Source organism: Spinacia oleracea, chromosome 5, assembly GCF_020520425.1.
Source record: "Spinacia oleracea cultivar Varoflay chromosome 5, BTI_SOV_V1, whole genome shotgun sequence".
Taxonomy (NCBI): domain Eukaryota; kingdom Viridiplantae; phylum Streptophyta; class Magnoliopsida; order Caryophyllales; family Amaranthaceae; genus Spinacia; species Spinacia oleracea.
The window spans coordinates 1169135-1189747 of record NC_079491.1 but is presented as its reverse complement, the minus strand read 5'-3'; the positions used below and the strand labels follow the sequence as shown (position 1 = coordinate 1189747).

General features: G+C 37.2%; 1 protein-coding gene and 1 long non-coding RNA gene across 3 annotated transcripts; one reads left to right on the top strand and one right to left on the bottom strand.

Moving 5' to 3' along the window:
• Positions 1-23: 23 nt before the first annotated feature.
• On the bottom strand, positions 24-2487 carry LOC110775852 (uncharacterized). Its single transcript, XR_002529890.2, has 5 exons — positions 2338-2487; positions 2164-2254; positions 1969-2069; positions 1257-1321; positions 24-297 (listed from the first exon to the last, which is right to left on the bottom strand). It is a non-coding gene; the product is annotated as an uncharacterized lncRNA (long non-coding RNA).
• A 1406-nt stretch (positions 2488-3893) lies between these two features.
• On the top strand, positions 3894-20271 carry LOC110777097 (SAC3 family protein B). 2 transcript variants are annotated; one of them, XM_021981713.2, is made up of 18 exons: positions 3894-4176; positions 4448-4604; positions 4716-4928; positions 5020-5112; positions 5633-5848; positions 6249-6374; positions 8229-8408; positions 9861-10082; positions 10188-10450; positions 14319-14419; positions 14536-14751; positions 15349-15576; positions 15686-15777; positions 15854-15947; positions 16996-17091; positions 17166-18091; positions 18167-18281; positions 18355-20271. In XM_021981713.2, exons 3-18 carry the CDS (start codon positions 4774-4776, stop codon positions 20086-20088), a joined length of 4857 nt encoding a protein of 1618 aa, XP_021837405.2. In that variant the 5' UTR covers positions 3894-4176; positions 4448-4604; positions 4716-4773; the 3' UTR covers positions 20089-20271. The 2 variants fall into 2 exon arrangements, with proteins under 2 accessions (XP_021837405.2, XP_021837414.2); XM_021981722.2 differs by lacking the exon at positions 3894-4176 and adding an exon at positions 4222-4336.
• Positions 20272-20613: the final 342 nt, after the last annotated feature.

Sequence of the window (20613 nt, the reverse complement as noted above, 5' to 3'; positions counted from 1 at the left end):
ACGTAGAGAATTATCAAGGCATTATCGCCCGTGTGAAGACGTAACGGCTTATCCAGAATTTTGCAGCGGAAAACATAAAACTAACTTTAGGTTTGTAAATAATCGATTACAGGTTTAATCCCAAAAATCATCCAACAGAAATAAGGGAATATAAATAATACGACAAGTTTAAAGTCCCAATTAACAAACCCAAGTCAACTTAGCAAATCAAAACTAAATACAAGCTCTCTATTCCCGATCCCAATGATGCAACATCTTCAAACCTGCAGATGGACAATGCTTATTGATATTTAGAGACTGCTCACCAAAGATTGGGTCATCACAGGATCAATAAGGCATAACCATGATCAACATGCACAAGCAAAAGCACGTAATCAGCAAAGCTGAGTACTACATACTAAATCAATAATAATCCTAACATGATTCTATTAAACGAACAATCATAACATGATGCTGATGAAACATAAGTAAGGGCAAACGACACATATTAATTTGAATACCACACTTGACTAGACTAAGCTAGACTGGACTAGACTTTTATAACAAGAGTACTATTTTAATTGAAATAGTCAATGGACTGAGTTGTCTACTAAAACTTCTTCTTCTTCACTAAGGAAGACGAGGTACGGGCGCGACTCCGTAAACCCCAATGACCTGCGATATCGAGGGACTTTTAAATAAAAATAGAACCGGTGATCAATCCGGCCCCAGAAAAAGCCATAGGCGACCCATGATTGTCCGTCACTTTAGACGTGCACAGTCTAAAGCTATTGCTACTCAGTTTCACTTTACATGACTTAACTTTTAATACTTGGTTATGACTCATCAAACATAAATATTATATTCAACAAGTAAACACAACTTCTTTTATCTTTGAATTGTACTGATCAACCCCTCTATATGGGTATAAGGTTTCAACTTACTAAACAAGGTCCTCGACCCTTATAAAGTAGTGAAAAGCTAAAAGGGAACAATGAACAATCGATCTGAATCAATATATATAATAATCTAATGTTCCCAACCAACATGTTCGCATCAATCATCCATACCAACATGCTATAATTCTCATAACGAAATATATATGCTTAACATGTCCATCCAACAATATTAAACATGCATTTTCAACATAAAATAGTTCATCAACAATTTCAACATAACCAAGTTCCTCAATTGTTTCAACATAACGAAGTTCATCAATCATTTCAATATGGTTTCAACAAATCACACACATTCCAAGCACACAGGTATATACGTACCTTGTGTAAACAAACTGATAGGCCACTTTAACGAATTCAAAAGTCGCCCACAAAGAATTCTCCGCCTAAAATAATCAAGAAACGTACCCAAATCAATTCCTAATAATTTACAGCAACACTAACGTACTCCAAACACATCCTAAACATATTTAGAACACTCCCCAATATCGAAACTTAATTAATTAACTTCCTAGAATAGTGATTAATTCCCTAACGACCCCTAATTATCATAAACTCCAACAAACGTTACTTTTTAAAAATTTCCAGCAATATAAAATAATTAAAAGCTTACTCAAAATATATTCGACATCTTTAAAATCATAAAAATAATAACTTTAATAATATATAACCGTTATATTATGATTTAAAGCCATTAAAACTTCAAAAGTCACACTTTACTACTTAAGGGCACTAATTTAATCAATATAATATAATCTGAAAATTAGTAACTTTATTATGTAATTCGTATAATATGAAATATATAATTTAAATCATAAAAACTATAACTTCAATTCAAGAAAACATAATTCGAATTAAACCCTAACTTATATATTAATCAACCAAAACTGAAATTAATTAATTTACAATATCAATATCAAATTCGAAAATTATAATTTAACTATAAAGATTAATAATTTAATTCAAGAAACATAAATTAAAATCAATAAACTTAAATCAAAATATTTAAATAACTTAGGGTTTAAGAAATAACCAAAACAAGAAGGGGAGGAGAGAGACTGCCGGCGGTGACTAGGTACGGCGACGGCAGGGCGTGGCTTGCGGCGGGAGAAGGTGTGGCTGGCGCAACTAAGGCTGTTCGAACACAATGCCATGAGAGGAGGAGAGTAAGGAACCAAATCAGGAAGAAAAGAAACAGAAAAGAGAAGGGAGGAGGAACGAAATATACCGTGCAAGGCGGCGGTGGTCGAGGTTGCAGCGACGGTGGCTGAGGCAAAGGGGCGGTTGCTGGCGGCGACAGGGCGTGGCTTGCGGTGTTGCTGCGCAAAAACGAAGGGCTGAGAGGAAGGACGAAAACAGAGAGGGAGGAAGAGACGACGGAGGAGATGAGGAGGAAACTTACCGGCGACGACGAACACTGGTGGTCCGGGCTGAAGTGACGGTGGCGGCTGAGGCAGAGGTGAAGCAAGGTCCTGGTTCACCGTTCACGTGAATGGAATAGAGGGGAGGGTTTTTGGTTTTTATTTTTACGTGAAGTTGAGGAGGAAGGGAGGATGAGGTTTATTGGTTTATACTATTGGGCTTTACCCATTTGGGCTAGACTTAGGATATTATTTTAGGATTTGAATCTAAAACCGAATAGGATCGTTTTCTAAATTCAATCGATTTTCGTAATTCGAATTCTTTTCAACTTAAAATTCAAACCTTATTTTTGATTGCACAAACCGTTAAAATATTTAGAATATATTTAAATAAAATTAAATATACATTTAATATATAAATATAATAAAGTTCAAAAATCGTTAAATATTTAGAACGTACTTAAAATAAAATAAATGTACGTTAATTATATTTTTATTACTAAAATTCATAAATTCTATTTAAATATAAATAATATACGTTAAAATATGTTAATAAAATTTATAAATTTACGGGGGATTACAGAAAAAGTCAAACAATGTAATTGTTGTTTATGTGTGAAAAAGTTGAACAATTATTGTTGTTTATGAAAAAAAAGTGAAATTGTTATTATCCGGTTCGCTTTTAAAGATAAACCAATTGTGAAAAGCCATAATGTCATACTTGCAACCAAATTTTACCGCATTTGCCAACGCCTTAGCTTCATCCATCTCCACCAACTAGACCTGATTATCTACAGCCCGACCCACTGACCCGACCCAAAAAGTACGGGTTTGTGCAATCTCAAATACGCCTTTTTAGACAAAAAACACGAAAAGTCCGAAAAATCCGTTTCGGCTCGAAAAATCCACACCAAATTCACGAGTTTGGACATGACTTTTGTATAAAGGCCTGATCCGACCCGAATTTTGATCACATCTACCGCTCGGCCATCGAGCCCAAACTCTCCCTCCCACCTTGTTGGGCTCCCATTAACTTGTTGGTTTGGGCGGTTATTAATACGGGCCAACCCACATTTTTTTTTATTTGAACATACCATTGAAGTTTTTTTTTTTTTTTTTGACGGGGAAGAACAATTTCATTAATAATCAGCCATACGACATCTACAATAATAAAATAGATCTGTATACCACAGATTCAAAGAAAATACATAACTGTTACAATTAAAACAATTACTATTCTGCATCCTAAAGCACATCTCGTACCCACCGCTTCTAGCTTAACGCGAGCAGTGATTTTCGATGTTTTCGCATCTTTCCAAGTAGAGCCCTTCGCAATATGCGCACGAATTGTTCTGATTGACGAGTTGATGATAAACCCTAAACCTGTATGAATCCAAATCTCCTTTCCAATTATTGAAACCCTAACCCAAGAATAAATTGGGAACAAAACAACTGGAAAAAACAAAACAAGACAATACATGAAGAGAAAACAATGAAAAAACAAGAATAAGGGTCCGAAGAAATTAGATTATTTCCGGCCTAAACGGCAAAGAAAACTGAAACCCTAAAAGATGAGAGAGAAGAGAGAAAAAGAGGAGAGAGGAACGACGTTTACAATTAGGAAATTCAAGATGGAAATTATCCATTTTTACCATTGAAGTTGGACTAATAGGCTTAATACCTCGAAAAGAAAGTGAAAAACGAACATTTTCTTGCATTTTCCCCCCATTTTTTACTTTTCCGAACCTCCGGCCGGCGCCCTTCCACTCTATCTGAGCAATCACGAGCGTCGCAACCGCCGTCGGGAATCATTCTGCCCATTTCCGTCGTAATTTGAATTTCTCTCTCCTCGAACTATTGAATTCCTCTACAATCCAAAGGTATAGCTACTGTAGATTTCTCGCGTAAATTCGTATTCGTGGAGTACCAATTTTGTTGTTTGCGATTAGGGTTTATATGAATTCTTATTGTACACTGCTCATTCCGTCGTAATTTGAATTTCTCTCTCCTCGAACTATTAAATTCCTCTACAATCCAAAGGTATAGCTACTGTAGATTTCTCGCATGGATTCGTAATTGTGGAGTACCAATTTTGTTGTTTGCGATTAGGGTTTATATGAATTTGAATTTCATTGGGTTTTTGTTTGGTAGGTTAAAATTGGTGATTAGTCTGGTACTCTTGTTGTCGGAGGAGAGGGGAAGAGAGAGAGATTGGCAATGTCTTCTGGATTGGGGAATCACTCTGCCAATTCCGTCGTAATTTGAATTTCTCTCTCCTCGAATTATTGAATTCCTCTACAATCCAAAGGTATAGCTACTGTAGATTCTCACATAAATTCGTAATTGTGGAGTACCAAATTTTGTTGTTTGCGATTAGGGTTTATATGAATTTGAATTTAATTGGGTTTTTGATTCGTAGGTTTAAATTGGTAATTAATCTGGTACTCTTGTTGTCGGAGGAGAGAGAGAGATTGGCGATGTCATTTGGATTCGGGAAGCATTCAGGGCCCACAGCACCACCAAGTGGGCCAACCTCTTTCGGTTCCTTCCCTCGTCCTTCACCGCCGACTCCTTCTCCTTCTCCCTTTCCTGATTCCAATTTGTCTGCTGGTCCCCGATTTCCAAGTCCCAGGTACTTATCTTCTGCTTAGTTCATCAGTTCCACATTCTTGTAGAATTCGAGCTTTTTGAAGTTAATTTAGGAAAATTTGCTCTAATTGTAGGGCATTTGATGCTCATTCTAAAGCTCGACCGCCTTCTCTTGATAATGCCCGTCCAGTAGCAAGCCCGTCTCAACCGTATGCTGCGCCAATTAGGTATGATTATAATTTTGTTAGTTACTAAGATTATAGTCTAATAATTTGTAATCAAAGTGGCGGTTAGTTTTTAGGTCTTGATTGAATTAGCATTAGAAATTGGCCTGTTGTTTTTCGAGTTAAGCTAGCTATGGGATGGTGAATGCAGTATGCCAACTGACAATAAATTATCAAGTATCAATTATAACTATGAATCCATGGATTTCATATTTTTAAGTATTTGCTTGTGCACACTTTTTTTCTGGGCATCTTTAATCAGTGTTATCTAGTTCGCTGTGCACTTTAATGAGTGGATTGCAATTTGCTACCTAATTATGTTAAATTAGACCAAAAGTGTTCTGTGCCAATACCCTGTTCCAATACGCGCATTCCAATATGCAATTCAATTAGGGTTGTAACACTGGTTTTCATGATTAGGCATTATTTCCTGAGTTTAGTTCTTCCTTAACATATTATTTTATTCCCAATTTTTATCAGTGTCTAATCAGCAGCCATTGTGTTTTCATTTTCCTGGGTTCAGAACTCCTCTGTTACACAGTGGTGATAAGAAAATTCCCGTAACTGGAGATTTTGGTAGCCAAAGTCACAAGAGACCTTTTCCATCTACTCCACAAGATTTTGGGATGAGCACGTCTTCTAAGTTTCCACACTTTCAAAACTTGGAAAGGTCCAGATCACCTCCTATTCAGTACGATGAAGATTTTCTGCAAAATCCTGTTAGTGATATTGTTGAACGGTAAGCTTGTTTTATTCCTTACTTCATAAGATATCCTTTCCCCTTGTAATGAGTGCAATTTATTTAAGGTCAACTCGTGTTGACGATTGATATGAGATGCACGAAGCTTTTCTAGTCCACTATCCTACTGGTTCACCTCTAATTGCAAGATAATTTATGTTGATTGATTGTGATTGTGAATGAATTGATGTTTAAAAATACGTACAGTTTATTATGATTTGGAAAAGAAGGGGCAGTGGTTATCTTTTAAAAGTCAAAATAACCCCCCCCCCCCCCCCCCCCCCAATTGCAAATAAGGTCATGTGCTCAGTTTCTCCTTTATATATCCTCTTGTTTAAAAATTTGTTATGTTCCATCTTTGTGTGTATTTCCTAACTTTTATTGTTTCGTCATGGTTTAGCAATGCAGACGTTTCCTCTGATCTCCGCCACCATGTAGCTACACAGAGAAGACAGTCACCTTCTTCAACTATTGCTGGTGGTCATTCAATAATCCATCCCCGACCTTCTTGGAGTAATTCTCAAAGGTCAACAATTGCTCTATGTCTAATTAGTCATGACTGTGTAGTTCTTACTTGACTAGATATCAGGAACTCAGGAAGTGTTTAATACGAAGTACCTTTTTTAAAATCTTATTACAATATAGGTAACTGGAGATTTTCCTTTGCCTATAAAATACTGTAAAGTTCTGATACTTTTCAGTTCTGTTTGATGAGCTCAATCTTCGATTATGATTTTTCTTTCTTGAAGGATACTAAATAGTACGTATCAGGGAATGCTCTGTCTCAAGGTAGAAGGTGGTACAAGGAAGTTTGATGAATTTATCGTCTCATTTCCTGATACTTTCATTGTGGGCGGTATCACACTCTTCTCAAAGGAACTCACTTGACCCAGATGTTAAGGTTTGGGTTGAGTGTACTGGGCCAGTTGACAAATCCGTTTATCTCTAGTTCATCATCACTCCCTATTCCTTAATCCTTATCCTTGTCCCTTTGATGTTGGCAAATTATTTGGAAAGAGAAATTTTCCACAAAACTGAAGCTTTTGCCTGGGTGGTTGTTTATTATGGAGTTTACTTCATTCTATTTCGCTAAAGAGAAGACCCATTCAGGGCTTCTCTGGATGTCTGTTCTTTGCTTGATTCAGCAGCTCTTCCTATATGGTTCCTTTGCTAGGCATATATGGTCAAAGTTGTTTGACATGTGATGAATTTTGGGATTCTGCTTTTGAATTTCTTTCTTCAGCTTCATTAGACTTTTGGGTTGTCCCAAGGAAGGATGGCAAGGCTACTGATATGACTGTGGTCTGTAGGGGTAATTTGCCTTGCCCAAGCATGGAGGTTCCTTTTCTGCCAATCTTGTTTTTAAGACTCTTGCTGATGGGTCAATGCTGGGACTCCAGTGCTATGGGAGATGACTTATGCATGTGTAGGAAGATCTTTGGTTAGACGATGAAAGGTCGCTCCTAGTGAAGCTTACAACGGTGAATTCTCACTTTGCATGTTAGCAGATATGCAAGAGCTACAAGAAATCTGTATTTTTTTGGATGCTATTAAATATATTCTACTCTTTAGCTCTAACCAGGGAGTTAAATTTGGTGTCCACTGTCGACTGCAAGGCTGGAGTTGAGGGGATGCCTTACTTCCTATTCCTTTTACCAGTTATCAGCAGAGTGTCAGGAGCGCTTTGGAGTGAAGAAAGATAATAATTCTGCCCAGACTTTTGCTGGACAAGATGAATCTGGACTTGAATGATTTTAGGGGACAAATGCAAAGTCTGACTTGTTTTTTTATTATAGTAAGAAAAAGTTGCAATAGGAAGCATTATGGTATGGTACTCCCTCCGTCCCTAAAATATGGTCCCCAATTTTTATGTCAGGCTGTTCAAAAAAAATAGGATTAGTAAGGAAAATACAAAAGAAAGATTGTATTGTATAGTATGGTGGAGATGTAATAATTTTAGTGAAGATAGTTGTGCTTTTATAAGTTTTAAACTCAATTCCTGATACGCCTCCCAATCTAAGGTAGACTATAACGATATAGGGAGTATCAGTTATGAAGGTTGTCTTCTGGCTGCACGTCATTCTTCTTTATATGAAAACTTCCATTTTTGTAGTAAATTTCATTGGGAAATACCAGTCTGAATGTTGATGTTATCATTATGTATATTGCTTATGCTGTGAAAATAATTATGTAAAGCAAATCCTATCAATTTTTAGGGAACTTTATGTTAGTACATTTGCACCACCTAAAAGTGGGGATTGGTTCACCATCTGTCTGTTTTTTGGCCTGTTTTTTCAGGGCCTTGCCAGTTGAATATAAACTTTTTGGTTTTTATTACTAAATTTGTGATTAATTTTGATGGTTCTTTTCTTTCTGATAGACCTGCTACATTTTCTCAAACTTTGGGTGTCCCTGGAAGACCTGGTGGCCACACCACTAATTCACAGATCGAAAGAAGCATTTCCTCTATGAAAAACGTTGATACTTGGAATTCAAAAGGATTGTCCCCTGAGAATGTTTTTCAGAAGAGTTCCTATGTTAACCGAGATTTGTCTAGAAGGTGAGGGAGTAAATTATTTTTATTGTCATCTTTGTCCACATTTTGGTCACTAAATTGTCTGTATACTTCCTGCCCGCCCCCCCCCCCCCCCCCCCCCCCACACACACACCACATAAGGAGTTGAAAATTTCTGCTGCACTGGATTTTTTTTGTCACTGCACGTTTTGGACTCTTATCATATCAAGTCGGTCCTGGATATATCATATTTTCCACAAAGTACTTAATTTTGTAGATTTTGAAGGTGATCCTGGATTCATGTGTCTTTATATCACAAACGATAAGCTTATCTTGCACATGAACCTTCTGTATAAACTGAACTTCTGTCAAGTTCGCTACTTCACGGATTAACGTGATCAGATTTTTATATAAATTAGTTGTGCAAACTCTTGAAACACAATACTGCAGGCCTTTAATCAGAATTCAGAATTACATTGTTTGTTTGAAACTGCCTTGAAAGCTTTGTATGTGTATTATATCTATATAGTCAATCTCAGGAGGTTGAGTTTCTAACAAAAGAGTTCCTGATTTAGCCGAACCTTTTAGTTTGTCGAGAGTTATGAGTAATTGGATTAATACCATGAAAACTGTGCGGTCTCTCATATAAATGCTCTTTAACTACTGCTAGTGAGGATGAAATTTTAATAAAGCCCCCCAAGTCAAAGAATATATATTGGTGACCTCTTATATACGTAGTACCATCTTTTGATTAAATACTTTGTATGCTAATTATTAGTTGTTCAACTTTGACTTTCACATTTTCTGATACACAACTTTGATCACTAATATGTTTATTTATCCATAAATAAATAAAAACGTAAGAAATTGATAGTTTAAAAATACACATTGAGACAAATTGAATAATACTGTAATATTTTTTTTTAATTAATAACATGTATGTTAATGTTAGTAATTATTGCGGTCAAAGTAAGACATGTGAACGCAAAAGTCAAAGTGGAATAATTAATAATGAACGGAGGGAGTAGTATCAGTGAACGCATGTGGTGCGATAACTGAGGGTAAAAGAGATTTTTCTTTGCCGAAACTGGAATAGATAAAAATAGGAATATCTTTGAGGAACACATTTAAACGGAAAGTAGGAAGTTCTTTGAAGAACGGAGAGCGTATCTGATTAAATTGATAATTTTGCCTTATCCCTTCCCAAAAAAGTAAGAATTGGAATGATTATTTTTGTTCATCAGATTTATAAAATAAGTTCTCTTCAATTGTCATTTCCATTGAGGTTATCTTATCCTCCTAGATCGGGGTTTCTTAAGTTTCTTCAACTCCAAGTCTCAAAAGATGTAACTCGGAAAAAAGTCACTACTGTCTCTGAAATGGAATCTTTAGAAACTGCTATTGAGTTATTAACATGTATATCTTGAAGGGAATTTTTGTTTATGCTAAACTGTGAAAAATGTCGGTGATGATCTGACTCCTATATATCTTGCTCAGGCCCTCTTTATCTCCTCCTAAGTCAAGGATTGGGACAACTGGTGGTCGTCTGCCTGATTTACAAAATAGTCAGAGACCATCTCCATCTGCTGATGGAATGAATGGAGATACTTATATAACCAGGCCCGAGAGCCACTCTGTTTCAAAACGATCTAGGTCACCCACTTCTTCTGTTGGCCAAGTCATTCAAATGAGTTCTTCCACTGAAGATGGCACAGATAGGTACACACATTATTTCCCTTTTTTCCTCTTCAGTTGTACTCACTTCTATATTTCTTTGAATATCCATTTTTCTTGAAGGGCTTAATCTTCACTATGTTGATTCAGAGAAGAACAGGCCAAGGCAAAGAGATTGGCTCGCTTTAAGACTGAGCTTGATCTAGTTGAAAGTGAACGAGGTGACTCAATTCCACAAGGTCAAAATGTCACTAAGAGAGGAATATCTTCAATAAATACCAATCGTTCTGCTGTGGAAAAACAAAAGTCTTTTGGAGACATCCCTCCAGGATCAATGGAAAATCAGGATGTTGAAAATGAAGATTTGCTGTCAAGCAGTGCTATCGTGGGGTTGTGTACTGATATGTGTCCAGGTATATCTCTAAACTTATACGGGGTAGATTGACTTCTCAGTTGTAGTCAGAATGACATATTTCTGAACTTGGCTTAAGTTTGTTTGACAATCATATCCCCCCCTCCCCCCTTTACATCCTGCTTTTGTATATAGATGCTGATGTAATTTCACTGGCCCAAACCGCGAACTGTGCATGTTAATTTAAAGTAAAAAACTACTTGATTATTTCTACCTCGGTGGTGGATAAGGGTTAGCGAATCGGCACTTGCCTGGAACCACGAGTCTGCTTTTGTTCTACGCTCAGGTTTTTGGTCTTGTCTGTAGGGTCCACAAGTAACCTTTTTGGGGGGTAGACGAGTGAATGAGGGTGAGGGAATTGGCAGGTTACCAGGACAATCATTGCTCATCTCTAAAAAACTCGAGTCGTGGTTCTGGTTTGTTCTGGATCTGGATCACTCAAGGATTTTGGTATCATGTGCCGTGTGAAGGTTCCAAGTACCATTCTCAAGGATCCTGATATGAGACAATTTCCAATAGTGCTGCGCAGACGTGCAGTTTGACCTGATCTTACCAAAGGTAGGGTATGTGGAGGTAAAGCTGTCTAGCTGTTGTCTATCTGTTGGGGAAACCAAGTTTAGTTAAATAGGGAAGTAGAACATTAGTATGATAGGAGGGTGTGTGAAAAGTACATCAACATCAAAGCTTTATTCACAAAACGATGGGGTGGGCTGCATGTGACAACAACGTAAAACTTAGGCACATCCATGATGTGAAAAGTAACGGGTGTAATAATATTTTATCGGATACCTTTTTTTTTGTTGGAAATAGAATAGATATATAATCTATATATCTATAGAGTATACTTTTTCCATTTTTTTTATCAGTTGCAATGTTTGCCTTTTGATGGTCTCCAATTCACAACTTTGACCATGAAGTTCTTTAGTTGCCAAATAATATAGGTTGAGAGAATGTGATATTTTTAAAATTTACGTTGAGACAAATCCAACATTATCTCACACGATAATACTTTTCTACATAGATTAAGAAAATATGGTCAAAGTTTATAAAGTTCGACCACCAAAAAGCAAATGTAACTAATAAAAAATGTTGGTAGTATTAAGTTGAGGGGCAAGGCACCTCAATTTGAGACATTTATTACAAACAGACTTGTTACTAATTTTAATTGGATAGTCAACATTGGTTATGCTTGTTGTGGGCATGTGGCATTAGTATACGGTTTTATTTGTTTCAAAATTGGTAAACCTATTGTATAGGAAAGTTACAGGAGCCTGAGGCAGAGCTACTAACCTGATGTTGATATGCAAACATATCTTTTCTTGGGAACATTCTGCTGCAGAAGAGGGAAGACAGAGCCCTTTCTGCATCTGGATTTTGATTTATGATTTATGGTACAGTAGCAACTAGCAAGGTGTCAAATAAGCATATTTTTGCGTGCTCATGCTCTTGATGATTTTGATTCAATTTATCCAGGCTCTTTATTGTTTGGTTAATTGATAGGTTTACCTGAGAAATTGGATATCTCCCTTTAGTTTAAGTTGTACTGGTTATTTTCTCCCCTTGTGATGGGTGGGTGACGCAGATATAGAGGACAGTTTTAAAGCAATATACTCCCTCCGTTCCTTAATGTTCTATTCACTTTTTGTTTTAGGGCGTTCCATGAAGTTCTACTCACTTCTACTTTATTTTATATTTGGCAAACTCCTTTTACCATCTTACCCTTTTCCCCATAATATTTACATATTTTACTCTCTCTTTTACTGTATCTACATTTTTATTACACCCACTTACATTTTTACACTATCTGTCTTACTTTATTACCTTTTTACTCTCTCTTTTACTTTATCTACATTTTTATTACACCCACTTACGTTTTTACACTATTTGTCTTAATTTATCCACCTTTTTATCACACCTATATACCTTTCTATACTATCTCTCTTATCCACCATTTTCTTGCACCCATTCACTTTTCTCAAATTTTCTAGAGAGTAGAATCAAAGAAAGGAGGGAGTATAAGAAGTTCAAATGAATTAATCTGTTCACAACCAACAACAACGTTATCGAACCCTTAATCCTAATGACGGGTCGGCTGCATGAACCAAGTTTTCATCATGTGAATATGTGATCATCAACCATGATCCTCTCCCTTCGTTCCCTTTCAATCAGGTGTTCCATGCTCTTGTAGTTTTGTAAACCCAACTTCATCGTATCATTCATAACTCTTCCATTCAAGTCATCTTTGGTCTCCCTTGGCTTCTTCTAAGAATCGAAGCTCCCTATGATCCCAACCCTCTACTTCCCTTACGGGCTCATCTTCTGATACCTGTCTCACATGACAAGCCGATACAATCTTTTCTCCCTTATTTTGTCCTCAATATCCGCAACTCCAACTTTCCTCCTCATATCTTCATTTCTAATTCTATCCTTTAAGGTGTTCCCTCACGACCATCTCAACGTATGCATCTTTGTTACTTACATATTTCTAATATGATCTTTCCTGAATGCCCAACACTACAACCCATATAACAATGCTGGTCTAATAGCCACCGATAGTATTCTCTAGTGTATATATTTAGATGAAGATTAAATTAATGGATGTGTTAGGATTCATACATGAATCAGAGGACCAGAAGTCATTTAAAACGAATATTTACTGAAAAATAATGCATCCCAGTGTGGAGTCTTAAAACCTGAAACAGGACACACTTCCACAGAGTAATAGATTAATACCATAAGAAAGCAAAAAATTCCACTCTATTCATAAAGTCACCTAACAGAAGATCTGCCCTGGATAATCCGGTGATTCCCCTATCCACAACACCCAAGGGACAACCAAGCACGCCACCTACCAGAATATTATCCTTTCCTTATGCCTCCCAATAATGCATATATCCTGCAAATGCTCCTTCCGTTAATACCCAACTAATTCCCATAACAGCTAACATGTTCTACATTGCTTTTTATGAAGTCGCACCGGGAGCTAGTGCTTGCTATCTAAGAATTGACCTAGTTTCGATGATCAATTTGATTCGCTCCATGGATTTCATCGGAAATGTTTGATGCTTCTTGGTCCAGCATCAACATCATCCCTCCGGACTGGTTGTTGTCTTTCGTTGTTGATGTGACTGTTTTGAGTGATTGTGAGCAGGGGATATGAACAATTGAATCGAAAGAGCAGGGACATCTAGACTAGCAGGTTGTAGGTCTGGTTGTGCTGGTCATTTGGGTAAGGCGGAAAGAGTGCTCTGCTCATCTTTCTTATGGCTCGTTACATTTCGGCTTCTTCAATTCTAAAAGGGTTCATTTCCTATTCCCTAGGATTCCTGGCCCTAAACTTCTCACTACTGAGATACAGGATAAACAGATTAGGAAATAACTACTTGTTGGCTCTCCATATAAACAGATTGTTAATAGTATTGAACCTATCCAAAAGACTCCAAACATGCAGTAAAGATATTTTCAATTCCATTTCACCTACTTTTGGCTTTCCATTTCACCTTATTTCCAATCTTAAAAGGTTCTCCTGAAAGGGAAATACTGGACCGTCACTACCAAAAGAAAAAGAAAAGATAAAAGGGAATCGTGCAATGTGGAGAGGTAAGATGAGGGAAAGAAATGGGAAAGGGCATCTTCTCTGCCCAGGATTCTCCTTAATTATAATCTTATTCCCAGCCTGAATTTTATGACTGATTGTGCAAAAGTTGTTTGAAGGAGTAGAATAGGAGACATGTGTGCTTTGGATATTCAGCTTTTATTAAGTTATAATTTTCTCATTCATTCTTTCTTATTCAACGAACCTTTTCTACTATTAAAATGTAACTTCTAAAGGTTTCCAAATTAAGAATTTTATCTTGTGTAATATACAGAACCAGAGAGGGGAGAACGAGAAAGGAAAGGGGATCTCGACCGCTATGAGAGGTTGGACGGGGATAGAAATCAAACTACAGAGACACTTGCTGTTAAGAAGGTAATGCGGCCACAAGCAAGTTGCACTAAACATTTTTGTTTCTATAAGATAGGGTGCTCAATGATTTAGTGATGCTAACTTCTGTCGTGGGTCTCTGTTTATTCTTTTTTTTACAGTATAACAGGACTGCTGAAAGGGAAGCAGAGTTAATTCGGCCCCTGCCAATCTTAGAGAAGACAATGGATTATCTTCTAGGGTTGCTAGATCAGCCGTATGACGATGGATTCCTTCGCTTGTATAATTTCATGTGGGATAGGATGAGGGCAATACGAATGGACCTGAGAATGCAACACATCTTTAATGACAGGGCTATAACTATGCTGGAGCAAATGGTTTGTTCTAATTCCCTTCTTAGCACCACAGTTAACTCCAATAATGTTGGGGAGATTATTGTATGCCATTGATGTATGTGTGTCTATTGTGCTTTGTGAACTGGAGTCTGATCCATTGGGTTAAAAGAAAATTACCTGGAAATGCTAGGGCTTTTGTAAACATAGAATGAGAGCTACTCACTCGTTATGATATTAGCAGAGGTCAAAATTGAAGGACAACTTTAGGTAGTGACTCACTTTCAAGTGATACTTTCATGTCCTTTTTAGATGTTATTATTGCCGTTATTGTAAGTTGTGTAGACTTCACATATTTCCATTCCACTATTAATCAATTCCTGAGGGCCTGCTATTTGTAAAATGAGAATAATTTCTGCATCTTGGATGCTGTGGATGCATTTTCTTGTCTATGACTTTGATACACATATTGGTATATTTTGTTTTTCTGATGTGTTTCTTATTCTTTTCTTTTGTGTTGATGTGATCTTCTGACTTTAGTACACTGACTTTTTCGGCCCTTCTTTCATTGGTTTGTAAAAATTAATGTGTTGAAACGTAAAGAATCATTCTTTTATCTAACTTTGATGTGTAATTTTTCAGATACGGCTTCACATAATAGCTATGCATGAATTGTGTGAATTCTCAAGAGGAGAAGGCTTTTCAGAGGGATTTGACGCTCACCTCAATATCGAACAGATGAACAAAACATCTGTTGAATTGTTTCAGATGTATGATGATCACAAGAAGAGAGGAATTTTTATCCCTACAGAAAAGGAATTTCGTGGCTATTATGCTCTTCTTAAATTGGACAAACATCCTGGTTACAAAGTAAGTCATGCCTGAACGCAATTCGTTTATTTCTTTAACGATATTATTTCTTTAAAATACTTAAAATATTGCATTCGCGATATTATTTCTTTAACTGGATTAACTGTAGGTAGAACCTTCAGAGCTCTCGCTTGATCTTGCTAAGATGACAGCTGAGATAAGGCAAACACTAGATGTTCTATTTGCCCGCGATGTTGCAAGGTTGTTTTCTGGTGAAAGCTTTGTTGCGGGTTTTTCTAAGAGTAGTATAATGACTAGCATGATCTGTGTATTTCAGATCTTGTAGAACTAGCAATTTCGTAGCTTTCTTCCGGCATGCAAGGAAAGCAAGTTATCTTCAAGCATGTCTGATGCATGCTCACTTCTCAAAGGTATGATTTCAATGCTGCATGTATCAGATGTAGTCATTCAACCGTTGCCAAAAATTCTTTCAAACATTCCTACTTGTCATGGTCTTTTTTGTATCTCAACATTAATGCATGCTCGCTTTTCAAATTAGTATTTATGGTTGGTTAGCTTGTGACATAGACGCAGAGGGCCTGTAGTATATGAGCGAGTCACCCATACGCCACCGAGCAGGATGACACCTCTTTTGTTTAACTCAGTCAAGCTACGAGTAAAGGAAAACCTATCATAGACATTTTGAGCTTCAATTCAGTTGACAGTCAACCAGGCAGCTCGAAGTGAGCTGCTAGCCTTTAAATTTTGTCCAATGCAGATCCCTGAGGAAATTAGGCCTTATTCGGGAAGCTGCAATCTATTGTTTTTGCAAGAGATTGAGGTGGCACTAGTTTGATCTAATGAGGATCCAAAAGAGCAAGTTAACTTATGATTTAGGCTTCCTTCATCCATATCCATGTGTCTGTCAGAGAAAAGGAATGGCAAAGTACTCGCAAAATCGCAAGATGTGTACAAACCTTTGACTACAGCCTCATTGTATGAGATGCAGCAGTGACTAGTACTATGTTTCATAAATAGCTTTATGCTAATTATGTGTACGGGGATTAAGGCGCTACAAGCCTACAACAGAGAGTTCAAGGCGGTGCAACAAGGGGGAAAGGAGTGACAATTAATCACCCAATAATTCAAGTTGGTTAGTAGTAGTGGGCTCCCATGATAAAATATTGTAAATGGGTAAGCTGTAGTGGGCTAAATGAGGGTATAATGGTACAAAAGAAGCCATTGACAAAAACAAAATGAAGTGAAAAAGAATTTTATGAAGCGGAATAAAATGGAAAGCGTAAGAGCTTTATGAAAAAGAAGGTATTATGTTAAAACCATGAGAACGTCATCTCTCATTGTATATGTCCATATTTGTGTTTTGATTGGATGAGTGCAAATAAGTTTTCTTTTTGAATTAGACTATGGAGAAAATATATATTTGTACAATGATCTGAGCTTCAGTGTCTTTTCGAACAGTTGAGGACACAGGCGCTTGCGTCTTTACACTCTGGTCTGCAGAATAATCAAGGTATCCCTGTGGCACATGTTGCCAAGTGGATTGGCATAATTGAGGTACTTTCCTCATCCCTTCACTGCTACCGTGGAAGGAGTGAATTTTGTTTAATTTTAATTTGTGCATTTTTCAGGGTGAGGGCATTGAGAGCCTTCTGGAGTATCATGGATTCTTAATAAAGGAATTTGAAGAGCCATATATGGTCAAGGAAGGTCCATTTCTGAATGTTGAGAAGGATTATCCCACTCGGTGTTCGACACTCGTTCACAGAAAGAAATCCGATACCATTAAGGAGGATGTATTATCTTCACGTCAAGTGATATTATTGCCATCTGAGCCTAGGAAGGAGCTTCGGTCAAATAAGAATTTAAAGGATAAGCATGTAGTGGTTCAACCTATAAAAACAATAAGCCCACTTGTTTCTGATGATGGACAGATGGACGTTGAAGCTGTCTCATCACCTATACGTAACATGCAAGACCAGCCAGATCTTGAAACATCAAGAAGCATGCGAAATCAAGTAGATCTTGGAAAATCACGAGATGATCAACCTTTCACAGGTGCCAATGGCATGGTATCCGTAGGTTCTCCGAGAGATAACATTGACGCTTTTTCAAGCTTTCGAACTTATAACATGCTGAACCAACCTTCTCCCGTAAGCCCGAGATATGGTTCACTTATTGCTGATGTTGACCAATCGATTTTTAAGGGTTCTCCACAGACTTCCCCTATACGGCATTTTCTTCCTGCTGCCAAGTCATCCAATTTTGTATGGAAAAGGCAGGATAACTTTGAAGAACCTGTTAAAAGTTCTCCAGAGATTGTTGTGCACTCTGAAGTCGAATCAATACACCCAGAAGTTGTGTCTGCAAATGTGGGGAAAGTGTTAGAACCTGCTTCTGAAGCTGAATCTAGTGTCGTGAGCTTATTACAAGATGACGTGCCCATGAAAGAAATGCCAAGAGAAGAATTGTATGATGTGCAGCAGAAAGTTGACGATATTCTTGTTGATAATTACGACGAAGAAGTTGCTGAGGCTAAGCTGAGGCTGTTGCTAAGGTTTTGTTTTTGTACACTGATAGTCTAAATTGTGCATATTTGTGGCATCTTTTTACATTCTGTTTCTTTGTGCAGGCTATGGAGGAGGCACACTATTAGGAAGAAAAATATCCGTGAACAGAACAGATTAGCTGCAAATGCTGCTTTAAGTTCACTCTCTCTGGGACCACCAATTCGGCAAAACCATGATGTTAGTTTCACCTTTTCGTCTTCTTTCCTTGTTTATCTTTGCTGCTGTGTTTTATAATCTTCCTTTTCTGTAGAAAACTACACCTTGCCGGAAGTTAAACATTGATCAAGCAATGAACGAAATATACGAAAAGCGCCAACTGTCTTTGGCGAGATGGAATGTCTCTGACCTTGTGGCGAGTAAGCTGGCTGTGAAAAATGAAAGTTCAAATATTATATGTTGGAAGGTCATCACCTTCTCTTGGTTGCAACATGGAAAAAGTGACATAGAAGCAATGAGTCCTCTATCACATTTATCTCTAGATGAATGGTTACGTTACAAGCTGATTCCTGCTAGAAAAGACGTATCTGAGGAGAATTTTGTCATTTCAGCTCCAGCGTTGTCAGTTTGGAGGAAGTGGGCTTCTTCTGATCAGTCTGGTGATTTTAGGTGCTTCTTTTCAGTCATCAAGAATACACATTCTGGTACTTTTGAGAAGAATCTAGTTGGAGTTAATGCTATACTGTTTCCCATCTCAGAGACTCTCCCATGGGACATTCAAAAGGCCCAACTTAATAATCTCGTGATATCGTTACCAGCAGAAGCTTGCATTCCTCTTTTGATTACAAGTAGTTATGGCGAAGATAACTTCACAGATTCCTGCAGTATAGTTGATAAACTAGGGCTTAAAGATCTTGATAAGTCACGAATCAGCAGTTATATGGTGTTTTCCCTAAATGAGGAGGTTCATGGGCAGTTTCCTGGATATTTTAGTGATCAGAAGTTAAAGGAAGGGCTTCTATGGTTAGCTTCTGAATCACGCTCGCAACCTGTTCTTTGTTGCATGAGTATACGCGAGTTATTTTCCCTTCATTTGAATTCGTGCTTTAATGTGCTCGACCTCATGGGTGATGATAAAGTAGGTCCGTACCACTGTATCTCAGCCTTTAATCAAGCTTTGGATCAATCAATAGAAAATATTATTACTGCTGCTAACACAAATTCAAATGGGTGGCCTTGTCCTGAATTATCATTATTCGATCTTACTACTGCTGAATCTAGAGCTGTAAAGCAGTTCTTGCCAACATTTGGATGGAGTTCCCCTGAAGAAGTACAACCCTTGATATCTGCATTAAGAAATTGCATGCTTCCATCATTTTCTGATGACATATCTTGGTTAAACAGATTCTACAGTACTGAAAAGGATATTGAAGATCAAAATCAGCTTCTACAAGACTGTTTGATCAGATACTTAACCCAGTCAAGTAGTATGTTGAATTTGATGATGGCAACGAAAGAAGCTCGTGTGATGGCGCAAAAGTACACTCGGCTTGAACTTCATGACGCGGAATACAAGGTGGTTCCGAATTGGGTGCTCATATTTCGAAGAGTGTTCAACTGGCATATAAATAGTTCAGCTAGCTTTTCATGTAAAGCTTATGTTCTTGAGCAATCTGTTTCAAGTTTTAGTCCTCGGTTTCTTGATAAGTTGGAACTTGAAACTCCTAAACCTCGTTACATAGATCATCCTTTGTTTGATGAGATGGTTGAGGTTAGTTGCAGTCCAATTGTTTCTAAAAGAATAAGGTCTTCTCCACCAAAGGAGGGTTTTCAAAATGTGGCTGCAATAGTTTCTGGTGAATATACTGAAGAGAGAAACCAGTGCTCGGAAATTCACGGTTTAGATTATTCGGATATCCGTATGAGGAAAAACGACGCGCCCATGGTTTTTGAAGATGAAAAAGGAGCTGATAGGCTGAGCCAACTGTTAGACCAGTGTAATATTTTGCAGGATGAAATTGAGAGAAAACTATCTATTTACTTTTGAACTTGTAATATGTTTTGAAGTCCTGTGACAATGTATTGTATCATTAGAGCCATTTTAGTCTTTTAGAGGGTCGAATTAGAGCATTTGTAGTTTCACAGGGTTTTTTTCCCTAGTGTAAAGCAGCCTTTTTGTAGTTTTGTACAAAGATAAATGAATTAATAAAAAAAGAGTTAAATATCATAATACAGTTGAGTTTTGATATTCTCTCCGACCTAGTTTAACCGTCATAATTTCCTTTTTTGTCCTCTCAATTTGATTGTCATACTTCTTTTTATTGAATGAACCCAGTAATACTTCATAAGTCTCTCTTTTTCCACCATTAAAAGATAAGATGTCACTCATTTTCTTATTCAATTAAAACATCTACCCGCTATCTCTTAGCACAACTACTTTTCTATTAAAACATACTCCCTCCGTCCCATTTTAAGTGCCACATTTCTCTTTTGTAATTATCCCAATTTAAGTGCAACACATACATGTTATATAGGTGGGCCCCATACATTAAATTTATTACAATTAATTAAT